Here is an 18,682-nt window from a genome sequence, read left to right on the forward strand (position 1 = left end):
CTCATGGCTCCATTCTATCATTTTGATATTACATGATAGAGTCTATGAAGACACTGAGATGCATGGGAAGACAGTGTATGGCTTTTTTTCCAAAGTGCTTGACTAAAGCAAAGGAGGACATTTTGGCTCATGGTTGCAGAGCTATTTCAAGTCCATCATAGTAGGGGAAGGCATGGCAAATTCATGACAGCATGAACATGGACCAGACTATTCATACAGCAGAGTGTGGGTACCACATTCAAAGGCCTGCCTTCCCTGAACTGCTCTCATCAGTCCGGCCCAAACTCCTAAAGGCTCCATGGACCTCAAAATACTTCCACAAGCCTGGGACTAGGGATTCAAAACATGAGTCTGTTAGGGCCATTTTAGATTCAAAGCTTGGCAGACATTCAAAAAGAAAAATATTTTCTTACTATTTTTAAGTGACAGTTTGCCTCAAATTTATCCTGAAAAGGTCTCAGGGACCCTGTATATTGACTTGAGAATTATCTCCCATAGAGCTATGGCCACACCTGAGGCTATCCCAAGACAGCCCTGAAACAAGGACCTCCACTTTCAGCTACTGGTCAGCTATTTAAAGGGAGGGTTAGGATCTTACCTTCTGACATACTTCCTCTCCGAATTACAAAATTTTACTTTACTTTTAAATAGCTATCTTAGTTTCTTTTCTGCTGTTGTGATAAAATACTTGGACAAAATCAACTTCAGGGAGAAAGGATTTATTATTTTTTTTTTTAAGAGAGAAAGACTACAGTCCATCAAGGAAGGGAAGACAAAGTGAGAAGCACTAGAGGGAACCAGTCCCCTTGTGTCCACAATCAGGAAGTGGAGAACGACAATTGCTTGTATTCAGCTCTCTTCCTTCTTAGAGAGTTCAGGGGAAGAGTGTCAGTCACTTGTGGACCTTCCAACCTCAGTTGACCAATCGCAATCATAATTACAGCCGTAAGAATCCCTCACAGAAATGCCTCGAGTCTTGTCTCCTCAGCCATTGTATATCCTGCCAAGTTGACAGTCAATACTGTCTCAATAAGTTAGTCTAATTTAAAAAATAAAAATCCTAAATGTATTCGCTTAAAGAAGAAATGCATTTCTTCTCTTACCAATTAACTGTCTTACGTTCCTACAAAGAAAAAGTTGGGCTGTCCTTGGTGGATACCACCAGTTTCACCAATATTCATAGCTCTTGTCTTTACAGCTGAATTGCTGAGAGTTTTGCATTGGGTTTGGGGTTTGATGCTCCGAAAGGAAGAGTTTCTGACCCAATGATTCCAACCACCAACTTGCAGAATACATGCCAAATGCCAGCTTGACTCTTGCTTGCCAACTGACAACTGGGAGATACCAGGTCATGTCTCCAATAGTTTTCCATGAAGTCAACTCAGCATATCATCTGATATCTTCTAGCTGCTAATCATCAAACTGAAAGGGGAAGCTAGTTAATTAGTAATTAGTCAACACATTATAGGTTAGTGTGGATTGGGTGTCACCATTACAATGTGAATAATGTCACAAACGTGAAATGTAGGGAAGTTTAAAAGGAACTGCCGTAAAAAAAAAAGGAGTAACTTATGTAACAATAAATCTATATCCTTGACCTTTGGCCAATGTACCTTCCCAATCTGAAATGAGATCTTGGTGCATTTTCCGTCTAACAAAGGCTAACATACACTGAAACAAAGATGTGGTACATGTGCCTTCCTTCAGAATCATAAGGTAAGAAATTCTTTGAGCATAAGAACAGTTTGCAGCCGGGTGGTAGTGACGCATGCCTTTAATCCCAGCACTCGGGAGGCAGAGCCAGGCAGATCTCTGTGAGTTCGAGGCCAGCCTGGACTACCAAGTGAGTTCCAGGAAAAGCACAAAGCTACACAGAGAAACCCTGTCTCGAAAAAAAACAAAAAAAACAAAAGTTTATAAAGGTGCTAAGCCATTGAAGGCAAGAGAAGTATCCACCAGAGGTGTTTTATCACTTCATGGCTATTCAGTTTCTACTTTAATAGTGTTTGTTTATTTCGAATGATTAGGAGGAGGGAGAAAGCTGGAGAGGTGGGTGGCTCAGTTGTTAGAACAGTTGTTGCTCTTGTGGAGGATCCGGGTTTGTTTCTCAGCATCCATATGGTGACTCACAAGCCTCTGTAAGTAACTCGAGGGGAACTGACCTCCTCTTCTGGCCTCTGTGGGAACCTAGCACACACCTGATGCACATACGTGCATGCAGACAAAACAGTCATACCCATACCATAAAATAAAATAGTCTGTAAAAATTCAAATAATTACAGGGGAAGCGTATTTTATTTGATGAAAATGTGAACACAGGCAAACTTCAGGAGAAAAAAATGAAGTCAGAAACAATGTAACACAACATGAGCAATTTATTCTATTTTTCACTTAGTCAGCAAATGACTAGATGTTCACAAACTATAGGTGTGTTATGGATTTCAAGTGCTGGAGATGACCATGGGGAAAGTCTGGCAGGGCCTTCTTTTACACTCTTTGTGTTAGATGAGCAGACAAAGTGAGCACAATATAATGTGACAAGCACAGTAATTAGACATGAACACAGACACAAAGGAGGGACTACCACTCTTGTCCTCCAATTGCTCTCAATTTTATAGGGCAGTAAATCAACTGTGGCAGAAGGAAGCTCTATTAGCCTCCTCACCTTTGCCCAGGGCTCCCTACGAATCACTGAGGGACAGTCACAGCAAAGAAGACGACGAGACAGCAATGAGGTGAGTGCTTTGTCCATGGAAGAAACACTTGAGTGCATGGGATCCTTCATTTTTGTAAATTTTCTGACTCCTGCTCTGAAGTTATTTAGATAGTCACCATTTCCTTCTGGACCTTGTATTTTCTTCTCTTCATAGAGGATGAAAAATAAAGGTGAGATATAAAATGGAGAGACGGTGAATCTGTGTGTGTGTGTGTGTGTGTGTGTGTGTGTGTGTGTGTGTGTGTGTGTGTGTGTGCCTTTCTATGTGATATGTGTCTAAGAAACAAAGTCAGGAACATGAGTGTTTGGGGTTTGGGGTGGGTCTCTCAGACTTTTCCTTGCCTTCAATCCCACCTTTAGAGGATTTTTTTTTTTTTTTTTGAATCTCGGCTTTAAAGCGCTGTAGTCTAGGGGATGTGGAGAAAGTACTCAAGGTGAAGAAGCAGTGCTTGCCTCTCAAGGCTTGCCTCAGTTCTACTTCTATTCATGCTTATATGGAAATTCTTTAACTTTGATTTAAAAAATGGGTATCATGATGGTTGCCTGCTTAGTTTGTTGTAGGATTTATGAGAGTATAGTGATGCAGATTTCTCCCTATTTCTTCTTTACTGGTGTGTGTGTGTGTGTGTGTGTGTGTGTGTCCGTGTGTCCATGCTTGTGTTATGTGGCTGCACATGTGATATGTGTGAGCATATGTGCTTCTGTCTGCATGTAGACGTCCAAGGCTGATATCAGAAATCTTTTTTTCTCACTCCTGTATCTCATTCACTTGAGGCAGAGTCTCTCTGTCCAGCCCGAATTTTGCTTACATAGCTAGTCTCGCTAGTTACCTTGTTCTGTGGATCCCATCTCTACCTTTCCATGCTGAAATCACAGGAGAGCCAGCGTGCCAACCTGGCATTTCCTGAATTCTGGGATCTGGACTCCTGGCCCCCTTAAGAGCCCAGGTTTTTGTTGACTCAGCTATAGCCCTAGCCTGATATGATTCATATGTAATGGAGAATAAATCTTTTCAATAATTTAGCAGAAGATAATCAACCGTTGGGTTGAGGTTAATAAGGATAGTTAAGCCTTCCAATTTCTACCCCTCAAGCTCAGTTTCTCTGAGGGCTAAAGGTCTCCCTAAACTCCTTTTGGCAAATTATCTCTTGGTTATTGCTCCTCACTCTCATTTCTTGTCTTGAATTGTCACATGATAATTTGAAGGACACCTCAATTAAAAACTTGATTATGTACCTACATGAAAATATTTATATAAATGGTAATAACATTGTCCTGAAGGACAGGAGTGAAGGAAAATGTAAAGTCAGATAAAAAGAAAAACTAACACAAAAAACTAGAGTGCTTGTTTTTTCCCACTGAGTTTTTATTATTGTTGCACAAGTGGTGGTTTAGTGTCTGGGAACACAGGGGAGGAAAGAGACGGAGCAACTGGCCATCGGAGGTGTCACACAGACATCTGTCATGAGGTTAAAGCATCTATAGTTTAGGACACTATTAAGACTTGACTATAAGGAATCCTAATGACTGTCCGTGCTGGGCCATTGGGAACATGACTCAAAGTTACTGGGGGAAGTAGTCCAGCTGAATTGGTGACTTCCTTTTAGCACTAAATTTGTTTTAAAAGGTAAGTTTAAAGTATTCTCTGGAGTCTAAAAAGGAAATTTTAGTTTTTTGTGCAAGTTATATTTAGATGAGTATCGAATTGGCAGGTAGGAATTGGGACTGGGGTAAAATGAAGGATCATGTTATGTTTAAACATGTTCATTTGGGTTCAATCTTGGGGGCTCTTGAAACAGTAACAGATCACTGAATATAAGAATCTCAATCACTAGGTTAGAAATACAGGTTGAATTGTTATCAGGTGCTGTGTGGGTCACATGAAAGATGGAGACTACTCAAAGAGGGTGGGTAGTTTAAAAGGGGGCTCTGGAACCTTATGAGGGATAGCAGCATTTAGTAGCACAGTAGACTAACAGACAACTGAAAAGAATCCAGGACTGTAGGTAGACAATTCAATGTTGAGCACACCAATAAGTGGAATGCTTCAGGAGAAGAGAGCGGTTTGGTAGGGTGAGGTGATTAAGACAGTGCCCATTGTATTTGGCAGCTTAGATGCTGGTGACCTTGGTAAAATTATATTCAGTGAAATACAGGAGGCACAAGCAGTGCCAGTAATACATGAGGAAGCAATAAAGACAGAGTGCAATAGTGTAGAATTATGTTGTTGTTTTCTGTTTGGAGACAGAGTCTGATGTTGCTCAGGCTGGTTTCAAATTCACTATTTAGTAGAGGAAAGCCTTGAACTTCTGGCCCTTCTGTGTCTGCCTCCCCAGTGTTGGGATTCCCGGTACTCTGCTTGTTTGTGCTGTGCTGAGGACTGAACTCAGAGCATTGTGCATGCTAGGTGAGTTACATTCACAGCTTAATGGTGACCTTCTGGAAGGATAGCTAGGAAATGAAAAAGAAAGTTGAAATAGTAGCTACAGAAGAACAGATTCAATGACAGGGTAGAGCAACTCTAGAGACACCAGGATCGGAATAAGCAGCTTTGGAGGGGGAGATTGACAATACTAGAAAAGAAAGACTTGACAGACGGAGGATTTTTGAGAAGCCCAGTTATGGAGGAGCTAGAAAATAAAAGCAAGAATCAAGTTTGGACAGGGGAAAATCATCTTCCACTGAGAACATCGGGAGAAAGATTGGAGTAGACTCAGTTCTGCATAAGTTTTCAAGAAAAGCTTGTACTGAGAGGCGGGAGATGAGGTAACTTCTGTAAAACAGTTACTTTTCCTTTGTGGAGATGATATTGTGTAAGAATAAGATGGAGATAACCACAATTGAACTTTTACAGAAGGACTTGAGTTTTAACTGATGCTCTGAGAACGAGAGGAGGTGGGAAGTCCATCTGTGGGTCACAGGTGCAAGTTTTGGGGGGAGGTGATGAACCCTGGTGACATCTATGTTTAGACAAAATATCAATACAGAAATGAAGGTTTGGCTCCTTTTTCAGAGTGTATATTCAGTTAAGATATAAGGATAGATTGCAAATTATATAACAAATGTTGAGACGTAGGCCAATCATAGTAAGAGCTAGAAATTTCTAAGAGTACAGAGAAACAGAAGCTTAGATGCTGTTAAAGAATAAAGATTTGCCCATGTTCTAGTTTCTTTTCTGATGCTGTGATAAAACTGTTGGGGATCTCTCCTGGAGCTTCCCTCTCCAGACCCCACCCTCAGAATGCCCACCAAGCAATGGCCTCTCCTGTCACGGACTGGCCCATTGGGGGTACCACGACCGTAGGGGGACCAGAGCTTGGGTAGTCAGGAAGGCAAGGATTCGGCGAATGACAGACAGACAGCACACTCAGAAGTGGTTTGAATCTGTTGTAATTTTACCTTTGTAAATCAGTAGTTTATATCCAGAAAAGAAAACTGTCAAGTCATACAAGGAGCAACAAGAGCTTGGCAATAGTTTAATCACATCATCTTTAAAAAAACAGCAAGCACACAATTATTAATCGGCGCTAGACATATCCCTTCACCCACAAGAACTTTATGACCCAAAGATCAGTCTGTGTTTTTAAACTTAGTACAGTCCCTAGACTTGTGTAGATTTCTTTGCAGTTGCAGCTGTGTCCTTCATCATTATCTCAACCGCTCTCTAGTTTATTATGCACTTCTACTTTTTTGGTTCTCATGACCCATTTAGCCAATTTGGATGTTGCAGATCCTCCCTAAGTCTTTCTTTAGTTCTTTACCATATATCTCTTTTAATATAAAACCTTTTTACCTGTTGGAATATGGACTCTTGTACTTTTACGCCTGTAAGGGGAAGGAGTTCTGTTGTAGTCCTTAAGTTTTCCATGCTGAACTTCCTCAATGGGGGGGCCCACCATCTGCCTTCTATGAGATAACGTCTTTTGTCATAAATCACTTTAGTTGGGATTCCTAAAGGATTCCTAGTGGGTGAGTGTTCATTCCCTAGAAGTGCCTGAACTATTATACTTTCTATTATCTAGCGGCTTGGGGTCTTTAAAGAATAGCTCATTTTGTTATATCTAAATAAGGTTCATGTCCAGCTTCCCCTTTCCTCCATAGTTCACAACCCAAGCATTCATTAATTTTGGCTGTGTTTTATAGATTAATTAGAACATTATCAGGAAAGCAGTTATACAGAACCCATAGCCCAGAGAGCTCATGATCTGTGAAGCACGTCTCCTTCGAGAAGGAGGCATAACACGGGCACTCTGCCAGGGACCTCCAGGGAGCTTAGTCCCGTGGGACACATATCTCCCATCCGCTATTATTGACATAATTTTTCATGTCACACGGACGACACTGGAGTTGATGTGGCACCCTCCCTTGGAGCTGCCCTCATATTCCAGACCCCACCCTTCAGAAAGCCTGCCAACAGTCAGCTCCTCCCCTGGGGCTGCTCAAGACCATGCCTACAGGCTATTTTAGACCTGATCTTCAGACCTGCCATATGCTCTCCCTCCTGCCTTCCCTAGAGTCACCTGGGAGTTGCTTTGCTCTGTTTATTAAACCGGGACTTATTAATTTGGCTTGATTGGCTTATTACTTCAGTGGAGGATACCTAATGACTGGGGATCCAATAGTTATCAACAACTCTGTGACCAAGGCAATGTAAAGAAGGGAGAGTTTGTGTGGGCTTATGGTTCTAGAGGGACCCAGGTGTCCCTTATGGTGATGAGACATGGTAGCAGGCAGGCGTGGTGGCCAAAGGAGGCAGCTGAGAGACCACATCCTTAGCTGTAAGCACAAAGCAGAGAGAATGCACCAGAAGTGGGGTCAGGCTATAAACTCTCTAAGGTACCCTACGCTGTGATGGACTTCCTGCTCACCTGGCACCCCCAATAGTCTGAGCTGTGCACCGCTAAAAGTTAGTTGGCTGTGGACAGTCCTTGGGTATTCTCATTTGTGGTGGCCTTTCTCCAGTGGCCTGTTTAATTCCCAATACAAAGATCACCTTTAAGAATCAATGCATAGTATTTTCAAGACCAAATTGAGTTCTAATTATGCTGTTGCTTGATTTTATATTATTCTAAATTTGAATAGCTGTTTACTGCTAAGTCATGACAATTTATTTTTGGAGGGGATGTTCAATAAACCTGAAACTCCTATAGTAAAGGAATTGAGTAATTTTTAGGGGAAAAATAAAGTATGCTTTTGTGGCCACAAATGGGTCTCTGATCTTAGGTGGCAAGCTAGATTTTATGAAGAGAGGTATCCCTTCTTGGACTCTCACTGAAGACAAGGGCTTCTTGTCTGTATTTTCCTGCCAGACCTTTGGGTCAGGTATCTGGAAAACAGCCACCGCCTTGAACTCCTGGCAGGACTCAGTCTGTCCTCTCTCCAGTGGCTCCTGGCACTGTCTTTCAGGGCCCTAGGCTGTGAGCTTGTAAATGCAGTGACTAGAGGTTGTTTACCATTCATTCTTCAGCACCTCCCCAGACAGAGGTGACCTCTGTTCTGTCCAAGATGCCTCCCAATGGTACTTGTACTACACTCTCTGACCCACCCTGCACTATCTGTCCTCGTCCCTTCCTTCATCCTTTCTTGCCCTGCTTCTCCCTCCCTCCCTCCCTCCCTCCCTCCCTCCCTCCCTCCCTCCCTCATCTCCCTTTTTATTCTTTTGCTGCATTTCCTGGAACTTGCCCTAGACATTCAGGGTCAAACAAGACTATTCATTCTCCAGCGTGATTGCGCTTTTTTATTAGCGATCTGTAAAGTTCAGCTGAACATGAACCCTTCCTAAGCTTCTTCCAAAGAATTCTGTTGACTGAAGCCTGCCATCCCTCTTCAAGGTTTTAGAGGGTGGTCCTACCCCTTGAGGTTACCCTGAAAGGGTGTTATGAATAAAGTCACCTCTGCTGGAGATGTGTAGCTACCTGGTATGGGGTTAAGATGGTCAACTATCATCTTGTGACTTGTCAAGTGCAGCTTGCTAGAGCTGAGGTCCTAAGCTCACCTGTCTAATTCCAGAGCTGAGCCACTTGCTTGTGGCAGATAAGGCCCCTCTGTGGGTACCAGCCCTAATTGCAGAGGCTCAACCAATGGCCGGTTCTAAACTGATCTGTGCCTTTATCACTTTGAGCACCACAGGTTCTGACTGCTGCTTTCCCCAGAAACCATGGTCTCCTGAAAGAGCAGGTGGACTTTGCAAAGTGTATGCTTAGATTGGTTCCCCATGCCTCAACAAGTTCTTTAAAACAGATACTACTGCACTGAGTAGAGTTTGAGAAAATGCAAAGGCCACTCCTTCTGTCCCCAGACTGTGACTTGTCCAAAGTCCTCCAAAAGAAAGGAGCCAAATGTCCCAAATTGTGTCTGCATTTCTTCCTTTGCTCTTAAAACAGAATTATGCCATTGTTAAATTTTGCTCATGTAAAGTACATGGCTTGTGGTCAGAATCAAGGGGGAGTCTGTTTTGCTTGTTTCTTCTACATCCTTACCTTACAGTGCTCTCAAGGACTCCTCGGGCCCAAGGCACAACCAAGACATTGGTGGGTCTGCTGGTTTTCACAGGTTCAGGGAGCATTTCCTTGCTGTGGATATTGCTCTGTATAAATAAACACTGATTGGCCAGTGGCCAGGCAGTAAGTATAGGTGGGACTAACAGAGAGGAGAAAAGAGGAAACAGGAAGGCAGAGGAGAGACTGCCTGGAGCTGCTGCCAGGACAATGAAGATGTAAAGTACCGGTAAGCCACGAGCCACGTGGCAAAGTAAAGATTAATAGAAATGGGCTAAATATAAGAGTAAGAGCTAGACAATGATAGGCCTGAGCTAATGGCCAAGCAGTTTAAATAATGTAAGAGTCTGTGTGTTTATTTTATAAGTGGGCTCTGGGACTGGCGGGACTTGGCAGCGGGAGCTGGAGAGAAATTCTCCAACAACATTTCCTTCCTATGGCACTTAGGACCATGGTGCCATATACTGTGCCTTTCTGTGTCTGTCATGCTGTTGACGAATTGTGTAAATGCCTTTGGAGAAGCTCCTGAACACATTCGGGCAATGGCAGTGCTATTAGAGGCCTTCAGTGTGGCGGGATCTCCACTGAGCCCTTGGATGTGGGATGGCAGAGTGACAGAACTTCTTTCCTAAAGACAGATGGTGTATGGAAATGTGTGTGTGTGTGTGTGTGTGTGTGTGTGTGTGTGTGTGTGTGTGTGTGTGTGTGCATCATACAGTTAAGGGCTGTGTCTGACCTTGGTGTTCACAACAGATCATTATATTCTCACCTTTTAAATGTAGTAATATCAAAGAACATACATGAGAAAACAATTTACAAAACCCACAAAGCAAACAACAACATGTAAGTAAAAGAAAGGGGAAAAGAAGACATAAAGGCCTGGGAGACGTCTCAGTGGATAAAGTGCTTGCGGCACAGTTGCAAAGACCTAGGATTTGAACCCTAGCACCAACATAAAAGCTGGAATGGAATGTATATATCTGTCTGTAGCCTCAGCCCTGATGGGTGCTGGTAGAGACAAGAGGATTCCCAGGGCTTACTGGCCTACATGTCTAGCCACAACAGTGGGCTCAGGTTCAGGAAGAGACCCCTTCTCAAAAGTGAGAGGAAGGTACCTGATACCCAGCTCTGGCCTCAACATGTGTACATATAGGAGTGGGTATTGTACACATTCATTGTACGTATAGGTATAACACACACAGAGAGAGAGAGAGAGAGAGAGAGAGAGAGAGAGAGAGAGAGAGAGAGAGAGAGAGAGAGAGAGAAATGGATAAATTATGTAATTATATTTTAATTTCAAAAAATATTGTAAAAGAAGAAAAGGGGCTGGGTGGCAGTGGTGCACGGCTTCAATCCCAGCATTCGGGAGGCAGAGCCAGGCGGATCTCTGTGAGTTCAAGGTCAGCCTGGTCTACAGAGCAAGATCCAGGACAGGCATCAAAACCACACAGAGAAACCCTGTCTTGAAAAATAAAAAACAAAACAAAACAAAACAACAAACAAACAAACAAAAACAAACAAGAAGAAAAGGGCATAAGCTTGTGAACAATAAATGAGTGTGTTTAGGACTCCCAAAATTCAACAATTCAAGAGACTGATGAATTCTGTGGTAGAGCGCAGGTGTGGGTGTGGTAGACAATAATAGTGATTGGAGGTGAGGGGTTCCCTGGAACCATAAGGGGATGTTGAACTTGCTACAATTAGGGCAAAAATGTGTGACATGGTCCACAGTCTGAACTGGAATTTGCAGATGAAGGGACACAGGCCCAACCAGATAAGCCACCCCTCTGTTAGAAAACAAGGGGACATCATTCACGTCCTTGATTCCTAGTTGGCACATTCTCGAACACTGCAAACATTTTAACACTCAGGCCAAAGCATGGACCTCAGGCTTAGGTAAAACTACCAAGTGTCCATGTGTCCATGTGCTATGAATGTCAACACAAGCATTCTGCTGGGATCAGGATCAAGTTTATTTACGCTATCAGGTTCTTAGAGGTTCAGTGATTCGCTGTGCACCTCAGCACCATGCCATGGGAATTGGAAGGAGACTTGGAATTGTTCTTTCTTGATTCTCTTCTCCCTAGTTGTGTCATCGTTCCTTCTGCATAGGGGTGAGTGTAAAGATCATCCCTCCATCCTGAGTATATTTGTTCTCTCTCTCTCTCTCTCTCTCTCTCTCTCTCTCTCTCTCTCTCTCTCTCTCTCTTTCTCTCTCTCTCTCTCTCTGTCTCTCTCTCTGTCTCTCTCTGTCTCTCTCTGTCTCTCTGTCTCTGTCTCTGTCTCTCTCTCTCTCTCTTTCTCTCTCTCCAGTTCTTTATGTTTTATTTGCTTTTCCTTGGAAAACAAGTGATATCTGGGATGGTGAGATGGCTTAACAGGCATTGGCTCTTGCAGTTAAAAAGACTCAAGTTCAATCCTGTAACCAAATGGTGGAACTAGATAACTGATTCTTATAAGGTGTCATATTATGTCCACATATGCACTGGGGAGACAAACGTGTATGGAAACAATTTTTTTTCTGGTTTATGTAAATAGAAAAGCTGATAATCAAGTCTATTTTGAAAACACAATGACTTCTGTGTATGTATCTCTGATTTTGTGTGTGTGTGTGTGTGTGTGTGTGTGTGTGTGTGTGTGGTGTGTGTGTGTAGTGTATGTGTATACATGGGTGCAGGTGTATACACATATGTGAACATGTGTATGTAGAGGCCAAAAAAAAAAAAACAATGGGTGTCTTTTTCTGTTGTTCTCCACTTTATATTTTGAAACAGGTTCTCTTATTGAATCCTGAGTTCAAAGATTCATCCAAACTAGCTAGCTAGTAGAACTCAGGATCTTTCTGTCTCTGCCTCCCTAGCATGCCCAATTGGGGTCCCAAACATAGGTCCTTGTGTTTTGAACCAAGTACTTTCATGACCAAGCCACATTTTCAGTTTCACGTGTTGACTATTTGATCATGATGCCTGCTCTGGCTGGCGGATGAACCTCTGTGGTTTATGTTAACCTGATTTTCTGTTTCTGTCTAGATGGCGAGAAAGCTCAGTATATTGGAAATCCTTCTGATCATCTTCAATATAGTTGTATTGGCAGTAGACATCCTTTTATTACTTCTCGTGCTGGAGAACCCTTCAGGTAAGGGTGATGGTGGGTGTCACACTTGGAGGATGGGCAAAGGAAGTCCCCTCTGAATGCCAGAGATGTCATTTTATTCATTCATCATCATCCCACATCAAGCTGTTCAAAATCTTTCTCCGTGATTCATTTAAGTCAATCTTCAAGATAAGTGTTCTTTTCTTCCTTCCTTCCTTCCTTCCTTCCTTCCTTCCTTCCTTCCTTCCTTCCTTCCTCCCTCCCTCCCCTCTCTCCCTTCCCCTCCCTCCCTCCCTCTTTCCTCTTTCTTTCTTTCTTTCTCTCTTTCTTTCTTTCTTTCTTTCTTTCTTTCTTTCTTTCTTTCTTTCTTTCTCTCTCTCTCTCTCTTTCTTTCTCTCTTTCTTTCTTTTTGGCAACTAAACAATGGATGTAAATGATATTCTGGGCACTCTGAGCCCATCTGATGCAGCTTCAATAGAATGCAAAAATAGGCTCACCTGATGCCCATTCTGCAGTATAGATTCATAAGTAATGGAGCTCTTGATGAGAAGGAGCAGTGGCAACTCCATCACCATGGAAATGGACATTAGCTCAGAGGAAGTGGAGGGCCAATGAAGCCAGCCTTGTGCATCAATTAACATTAGCCTCTAACCTGTATCAAGACTGAAACAGCTGAAATTTCTTCACAGATGCCTTTGAAACTTCCCCTCCCTTTCTCTATCTCTCTTCCCGACCCACACACTCATGCAGGCATTTACACATAGAGAAGCATCAGAGTAACCCTCTTGTCAATGCAAATGTTGTATTTTAAATAATAAAATAGCTTATATAACACTATATATAATATAAACAATTGTTTTCCTCAGGAAGCTGAAGTAAAAGTGGCATGCATTTTTTAGTACAATGGGTTACATAGTAGTGAGTTCCATGCTACACTGTAATATGAGATCCCATGTCCCCCCGCCCCAAAGGCAGCAATAATAACATAAAATAAAGATCTATGTTACTGAAATTTGAATGTGGGGATTCTGTTTTAGAAAGTTCTTCCATGCTGTAGATTAGACACACAGTGAAGATGAGCTGTGCTTCACCACTGTAGATTAGACACACAGTGAAGATGAGCTGTGCTTCACCACTGTAGATTAGACACACAGCTGAAGATGAGCTGTGCTTCACCACTGTAGATTAGACACACAGTGAAGATGAGCTGTGCTTCACCGCTGTAGATTAGACACACAGTGAAGATGGGCTGTGCTTCACCGCTGTAGATTAGACACACAGTGAAGATGGGCTGTGCTGACTGCAGGATCGCCTGTGCTTTGTCTTTCCTCCTCTCTCTCTCTCACCCTCCTTTTTTCCATTTATTTATTTATTTATTTATTTATTTATTTATTTATTTATTTATTTATTTATCTCTTATACAACCCATTGTGACCGCAGCCTCCTCTTAGTCTCTTCCACTCCCCTCAGCATCCCCCACTTCCTCTCTTCCCGAGATCCACTGTTCCTCCATTTCCCTTCAGAAAAGAGCAGGCCTCCCAGTAATATCAGCCGAACACAGCATAACAAGATACCATAAGACTAGCCACAAATCCCTATGTCAAGCCTGGACAAGGCAACTTGGTAGGACCAAAAAGGGTTCCAAGAGTAGGCCAAAGAATCAAAGAACCCCCTCCTCCTACTGTTAGGAGTCTCACAAAAACCTCAAGCTAAGCAACTGCAGTGTGTGTGCAGAGGACCTAGCTCAGACCCATGCAGGCTCCGTGATTGCTGCTTCCATTTCTGTGAGTCCTTCCCATTTCCCCTATGAGCCCTGCTTATTTGATTCTGTGGGCTATGTTCTCCTGGTGTCCTCCATCCCTTTCACTCCTACAGTCCTTTCTCTCTTTCTTCTTTGGAGGTTCCCCAGCACCACCTAATGTATGGCTGTGGGTCTCTGCATCTGCTCCCATCAGCTGCCGGAAGAAGCCTCTCTGATGACAATTGGGCTAGGTACAGATTTATGAGTACAGCAGAATATCATTAGAAGTCATTTCATTGACTTTTTTTCCAGTCATGTTTGGTTCTATCCTAGGCCTCTGGGCCAGGCAGTGGCAGGCATGGGGGTCCCTCTTGTGGCATGGGCCTCAAGTTTAGACCAGTCATTGGTTGGCCACTCCCACAAGCTCTCAGCCACCATTGCTCCGAGTACATTGTGCAGGTCAGGTACAGGTTATAGATCAAAGGTTCTGTGGCTGGCTTGGTGTCCCAGTCCCACCACTGGAGGCCTTGCCTAGTTACAGAAGATGGCTTGTATCCTCCAAATTAGGGTCACTTTCATAGGTTCTAGGAAGGTTACACAGTGCTAGGTTTCCACGTTGCCCCCTAGATGCTCCCCAATTCCAGTTATCTCTCCCTATTTCTCTCTTTCTCTCCATTCTCCCTCCCCTTCACTCCTCTCTCAATAGTGAACATGGCATCACTTTCCAGGAAAAACTGCAATTATCAAAGAGAGTTGGAAGGCCATTGTGGAATATATCTTGAGCCCATTTCCTACTTCTCTGAGACGTTTTAAATAACAAAATAGATTACTACTTAGTATAGGTATCTCTTCTTTTACTTAGTATGAAATTGAATTTCACGTGCTCATTCATGTTAAAACACACTCTGATTCATCCAGAGCAGTTAACTGTTTTAAATGTTGTTACAAAATTGACTCTTCTCTGATATTTTTTGAAGCTGTGTACCCATGAGTTGAAAACAGAAATGTTGTTGCATGTTACAGGACTTCTTTCTTTCCCCCAAGACTGCATATATTTCACTGTTTATGATACATTCTTTGTCCATTCAACCTTCACTGGGCATGGAAGATGTCTGCACATCTTGGCCACTGTGAAAAGTGCCACAGTTAATATGCAAGTGTAACATCTGTTTAAGATCTAGACCTCTAAGTGTTCAGAAGTGGTATTAAAGGATCATGTGGTAGTTTTGTTTTTAATTCTTTATCAGTAGCACACAGGATTTAAGTTTTTCACATTCTCATCTACAGCCATCTTGTCTTTGGTTCGGTCATAGCCAAATGAACTTATGTGAGATGGTACCTTTGCTATGATGAGACAATGGTTTTGATTTTCAAATCCCTGGCAATCAGTGATGTTCAGCATCCTTTGCATCTGTTGGCCGTCAGTAGGTTTTCTTTGGAGAAATACTAATCAGTATCTTTATCTAATTTTAAAGCAAGTTAGTCATTTTGGGGGAAACTAACTTCTTATCAGGCATCTGGATTACATATGCACATAGATTCTCACTTTCTCTGTGTGGCTGTTTCCCTTCCTTGATGGTTTCCACTACTCAGAAGACTTTTGATTTTGTATAGTCCCATTTGTCTAATTGCTTTTGTTGCCTACGTTGTTTGCAGAGTCAATTATGATGTTATTTCCATATTTTTCCAAGATTTTGTAGTGTCAGACTTCATGTTTAAATAAATCATTAATCCAGTTTTAACTGCCTCCCACAGAGCCATAAAATAATAGAAAGATATATGGAATCTTTTCTAAAACAGTGAACAAAGGCACTGGAGAGTTTATATTCCCTGTTATATTCACAGTAACTGCTGCCTGGAACTGGATGAAATCCTGGTTTGGATAGCTCATAAAGCCTCTGACTCTGTTATTGTTAAGTGGAAGAAAGGCTCAATTAAGTTGATAAAACTAAAACAATAACGCTAAATTTGAGTGAAAGTGTACATTTAAAGTAATATCAGAAATATCTTTCCATTCTGTTTTACAGTTGACTGAAATGGGTGGAATAAAATTAAAGTTAAAGCTCAGTATGGTGACTCATTCTTGTAATTGCAGCATGGGAGGCAGAGGCAGGAGCTTGCCATGAATTCAAGATCAGATGAGCTACATAATGAGTTCCAGGTCAGCCTGGACTACAGAGTGAGAATCTGTTGAAAACAAACAAAGAAATAAATAGACAGACAAACAACCCAATCATAAACAAATAAACCAAAAATCAACTGGCTAATTCAACTGGATATACTCATGCAATAGAAAAATGGTGGTGGGTTTCTACCTAGAAATATATGCAGAAATTAATGAAAAAATAGACCAAGACATAAATGGAAGAATTCAAACCATAAACTTTTAGCAAACAAGACATATATAAGAATATTCAAATCCTCAGTTTAATAACTGAAACTCAAGTTTAGAAACCAAAGGGATAGAGGGAAATAGCCAGATTGGAATTTACAAAAAATTGAAAATTTTTGGCCTTTAAATGACATTATCTAGCAGAGAAAAACATAGGCCACAGGAAATATATTAACATTTTCAAATGACACATATGATACTACTGAACATCTAGAATACATAAGAAATACTACAACTCATTTAACACTGTTCTTTTTCTAAGTGGATGTAGTTATTAACATGGCTCCTAATGACTCGTTGCTATACCCATAGATCAATCAGTGCATTACTCAACCTTCATGAGAGAAGCTTCTTCCTGCACTAGATGGCAATTAACACAGAAACCCTCAACTGGGCAATGTACAGAGATAAGAGATTGTGGAATGCTCAGCCCAAAGTGGAATGGACAAATCACACTGCTCTCACCAAAGCTCAGAGAACTTTGCATAAGAGGAGGTAGAAAGATTGTAAGCGAGCCAGAGACTTCAAAGAAACAGTCAGTTCAGGACACAACATAGAGGTTGCACATGGGCACTCACAGTGTTCTGAGAGCATGCACAAGACTCATGTAAACTCAAGCAAGACAAAGACAAAAATTCCACCATGGAGTGGGGGAGCGGGCGCAGAATGCCACTACTAGCTGAGGAGTTCTTGCTATTCAATAGTTGTTGCTATGGAAGGGAGAGCCCTTTTTCTTTCTTTCTTCTTCTTTCTTTCTTTTCTTTCTTTTCTTTCTTTCTTTCTTTCTTTCTTTCTTTCTTTCTTTCTTTCTTTCTTTCTTTCTTTTCTTTCTTTCTTCCTTCCTTCCTTCCTTCCTTCCTTCCTTCCTTCCTTCTTTCTTTCTTTTTTGAGAGAGAGCTTTATTTAATGAGATACCTTTGTTAGGTTGGCCACAGTGTAGGGCAGGCCTTAGTCCAAGAATAGCTGGGCAACAAAAATGGATTTTCTGGGAGGGGGGAAAAAAAACCTCAAAGTTGGGTCGGTAGTGAAGAAAGACTAGAAAAAGTAGTATGGGAGGGGTTTTGGAGGTAAAATGATCAAAATACATTGTATAAAATTCTCTAAGAATAATAATAATGCAAAAAACATGGTTCATAAATAGAAAAGCAAATTTTTAATAAACAAAGAATATAATTAAACCATACTCCATAGAAGATCTACAAATGACCCTAAGACTAGAAAGCATATGCAGCATCATTAGTTATTTGGAGAAAACAAGCTATCAATGAGATTATTCTTCATTGAGCTGACTATAATAAAAAATATGTAGCTAGTGATGACCTTAGTTCACAGAATCTTGGAGTCTTCATATAGTCCCAAGAGGAAAATAATGATGCAGCCACTTCTGTAGTTTGTAGACAATATTAAAGAATGACTCAACAATTCCATTTTCAGACTTGTAACCTCTAAGAGAACTAAAACAAAAACAAAAACAAAAACAATAAACCAAACACTTTCACACAGAAACTGCTGCAGAAGAGAATTATGTGTAACAGTCACACACATGGTGGAATCAACATAAATGTTCATCAATTGTATTATGTTTGCATAATGGAATATGATTTACCCATCGAAGGGAATGAAATAGTGATACAAGGAAGAACATTGGAAAGCCCATGAGAGACACATTCTGTTTATTTAAAATAACCAGCATCGACAAATACAAGGAGACAGAAAATAGATGCGTATTTTCCTGAAACCAGAAGAAGAGGTGAATAGAAAGAGATCCCTAATAATTGTGTGATTTCTTCTGGGTTTGATGAAAGTGTTCTAGAATTATTGGTAGTTAATGCTTTTCCAACGTTGTAAAAACTAAGGAAAACCACAGTGTCTTAGTTTCTATTGCTGTGATAAAGATCGTGACCAAAAGCAACTTCATGAGGAAAGAACCTGTTTTGTTTTAAACTTCTAGGTAACAGTCCATCACTGAAGGAAGTCAGGGCAGGAACTCAAGCAGGATAGGAACCTGGAGGCAGGAGCTAGTACAGAGGCTATGGAGGGGTGCTGCTTACTGACTTGCTCTTCATGACTTACTCAGTCTGCTTTCTTATAGCACCCAGGACCACCAGCCCAGGGGTGGCACCACCTACAATAGGCTGAGCCCTCCCACATCAACCACTAACTGAGAAAATGCACTACAGACTTGCTCACAGGCCTATCTTGGGACATTTACTCAATTGAGATCATTCTGAAATGACTCTAGC

At 41.6% G+C, this 18,682-nt stretch overlaps 1 protein-coding gene across 1 annotated transcript in view; it reads left to right on the plus strand.

Moving 5' to 3' along the window:
* The window catches only part of Mgam (maltase-glucoamylase), a 253,858-nt gene that overhangs the window by 154,342 nt on the left and 80,834 nt on the right, over positions 1-18,682 (plus strand). Inside the window, exons 116-117 of the mRNA XM_052721491.1 lie at positions 2,619-2,735; positions 12,243-12,360. Of these exons, the coding sequence (XP_052577451.1) occupies positions 2,619-2,735; positions 12,243-12,360 (235 nt within the window). The remainder of the gene's footprint in view (positions 1-2,618; positions 2,736-12,242; positions 12,361-18,682) is intronic.

The sequence above is a fragment of the Peromyscus californicus genome, unplaced genomic scaffold (assembly GCF_007827085.1).
Source record: "Peromyscus californicus insignis strain IS unplaced genomic scaffold, ASM782708v3 Scaffold_6__1_contigs__length_162567912, whole genome shotgun sequence".
NCBI classification, from domain to species: domain Eukaryota; kingdom Metazoa; phylum Chordata; class Mammalia; order Rodentia; family Cricetidae; genus Peromyscus; species Peromyscus californicus.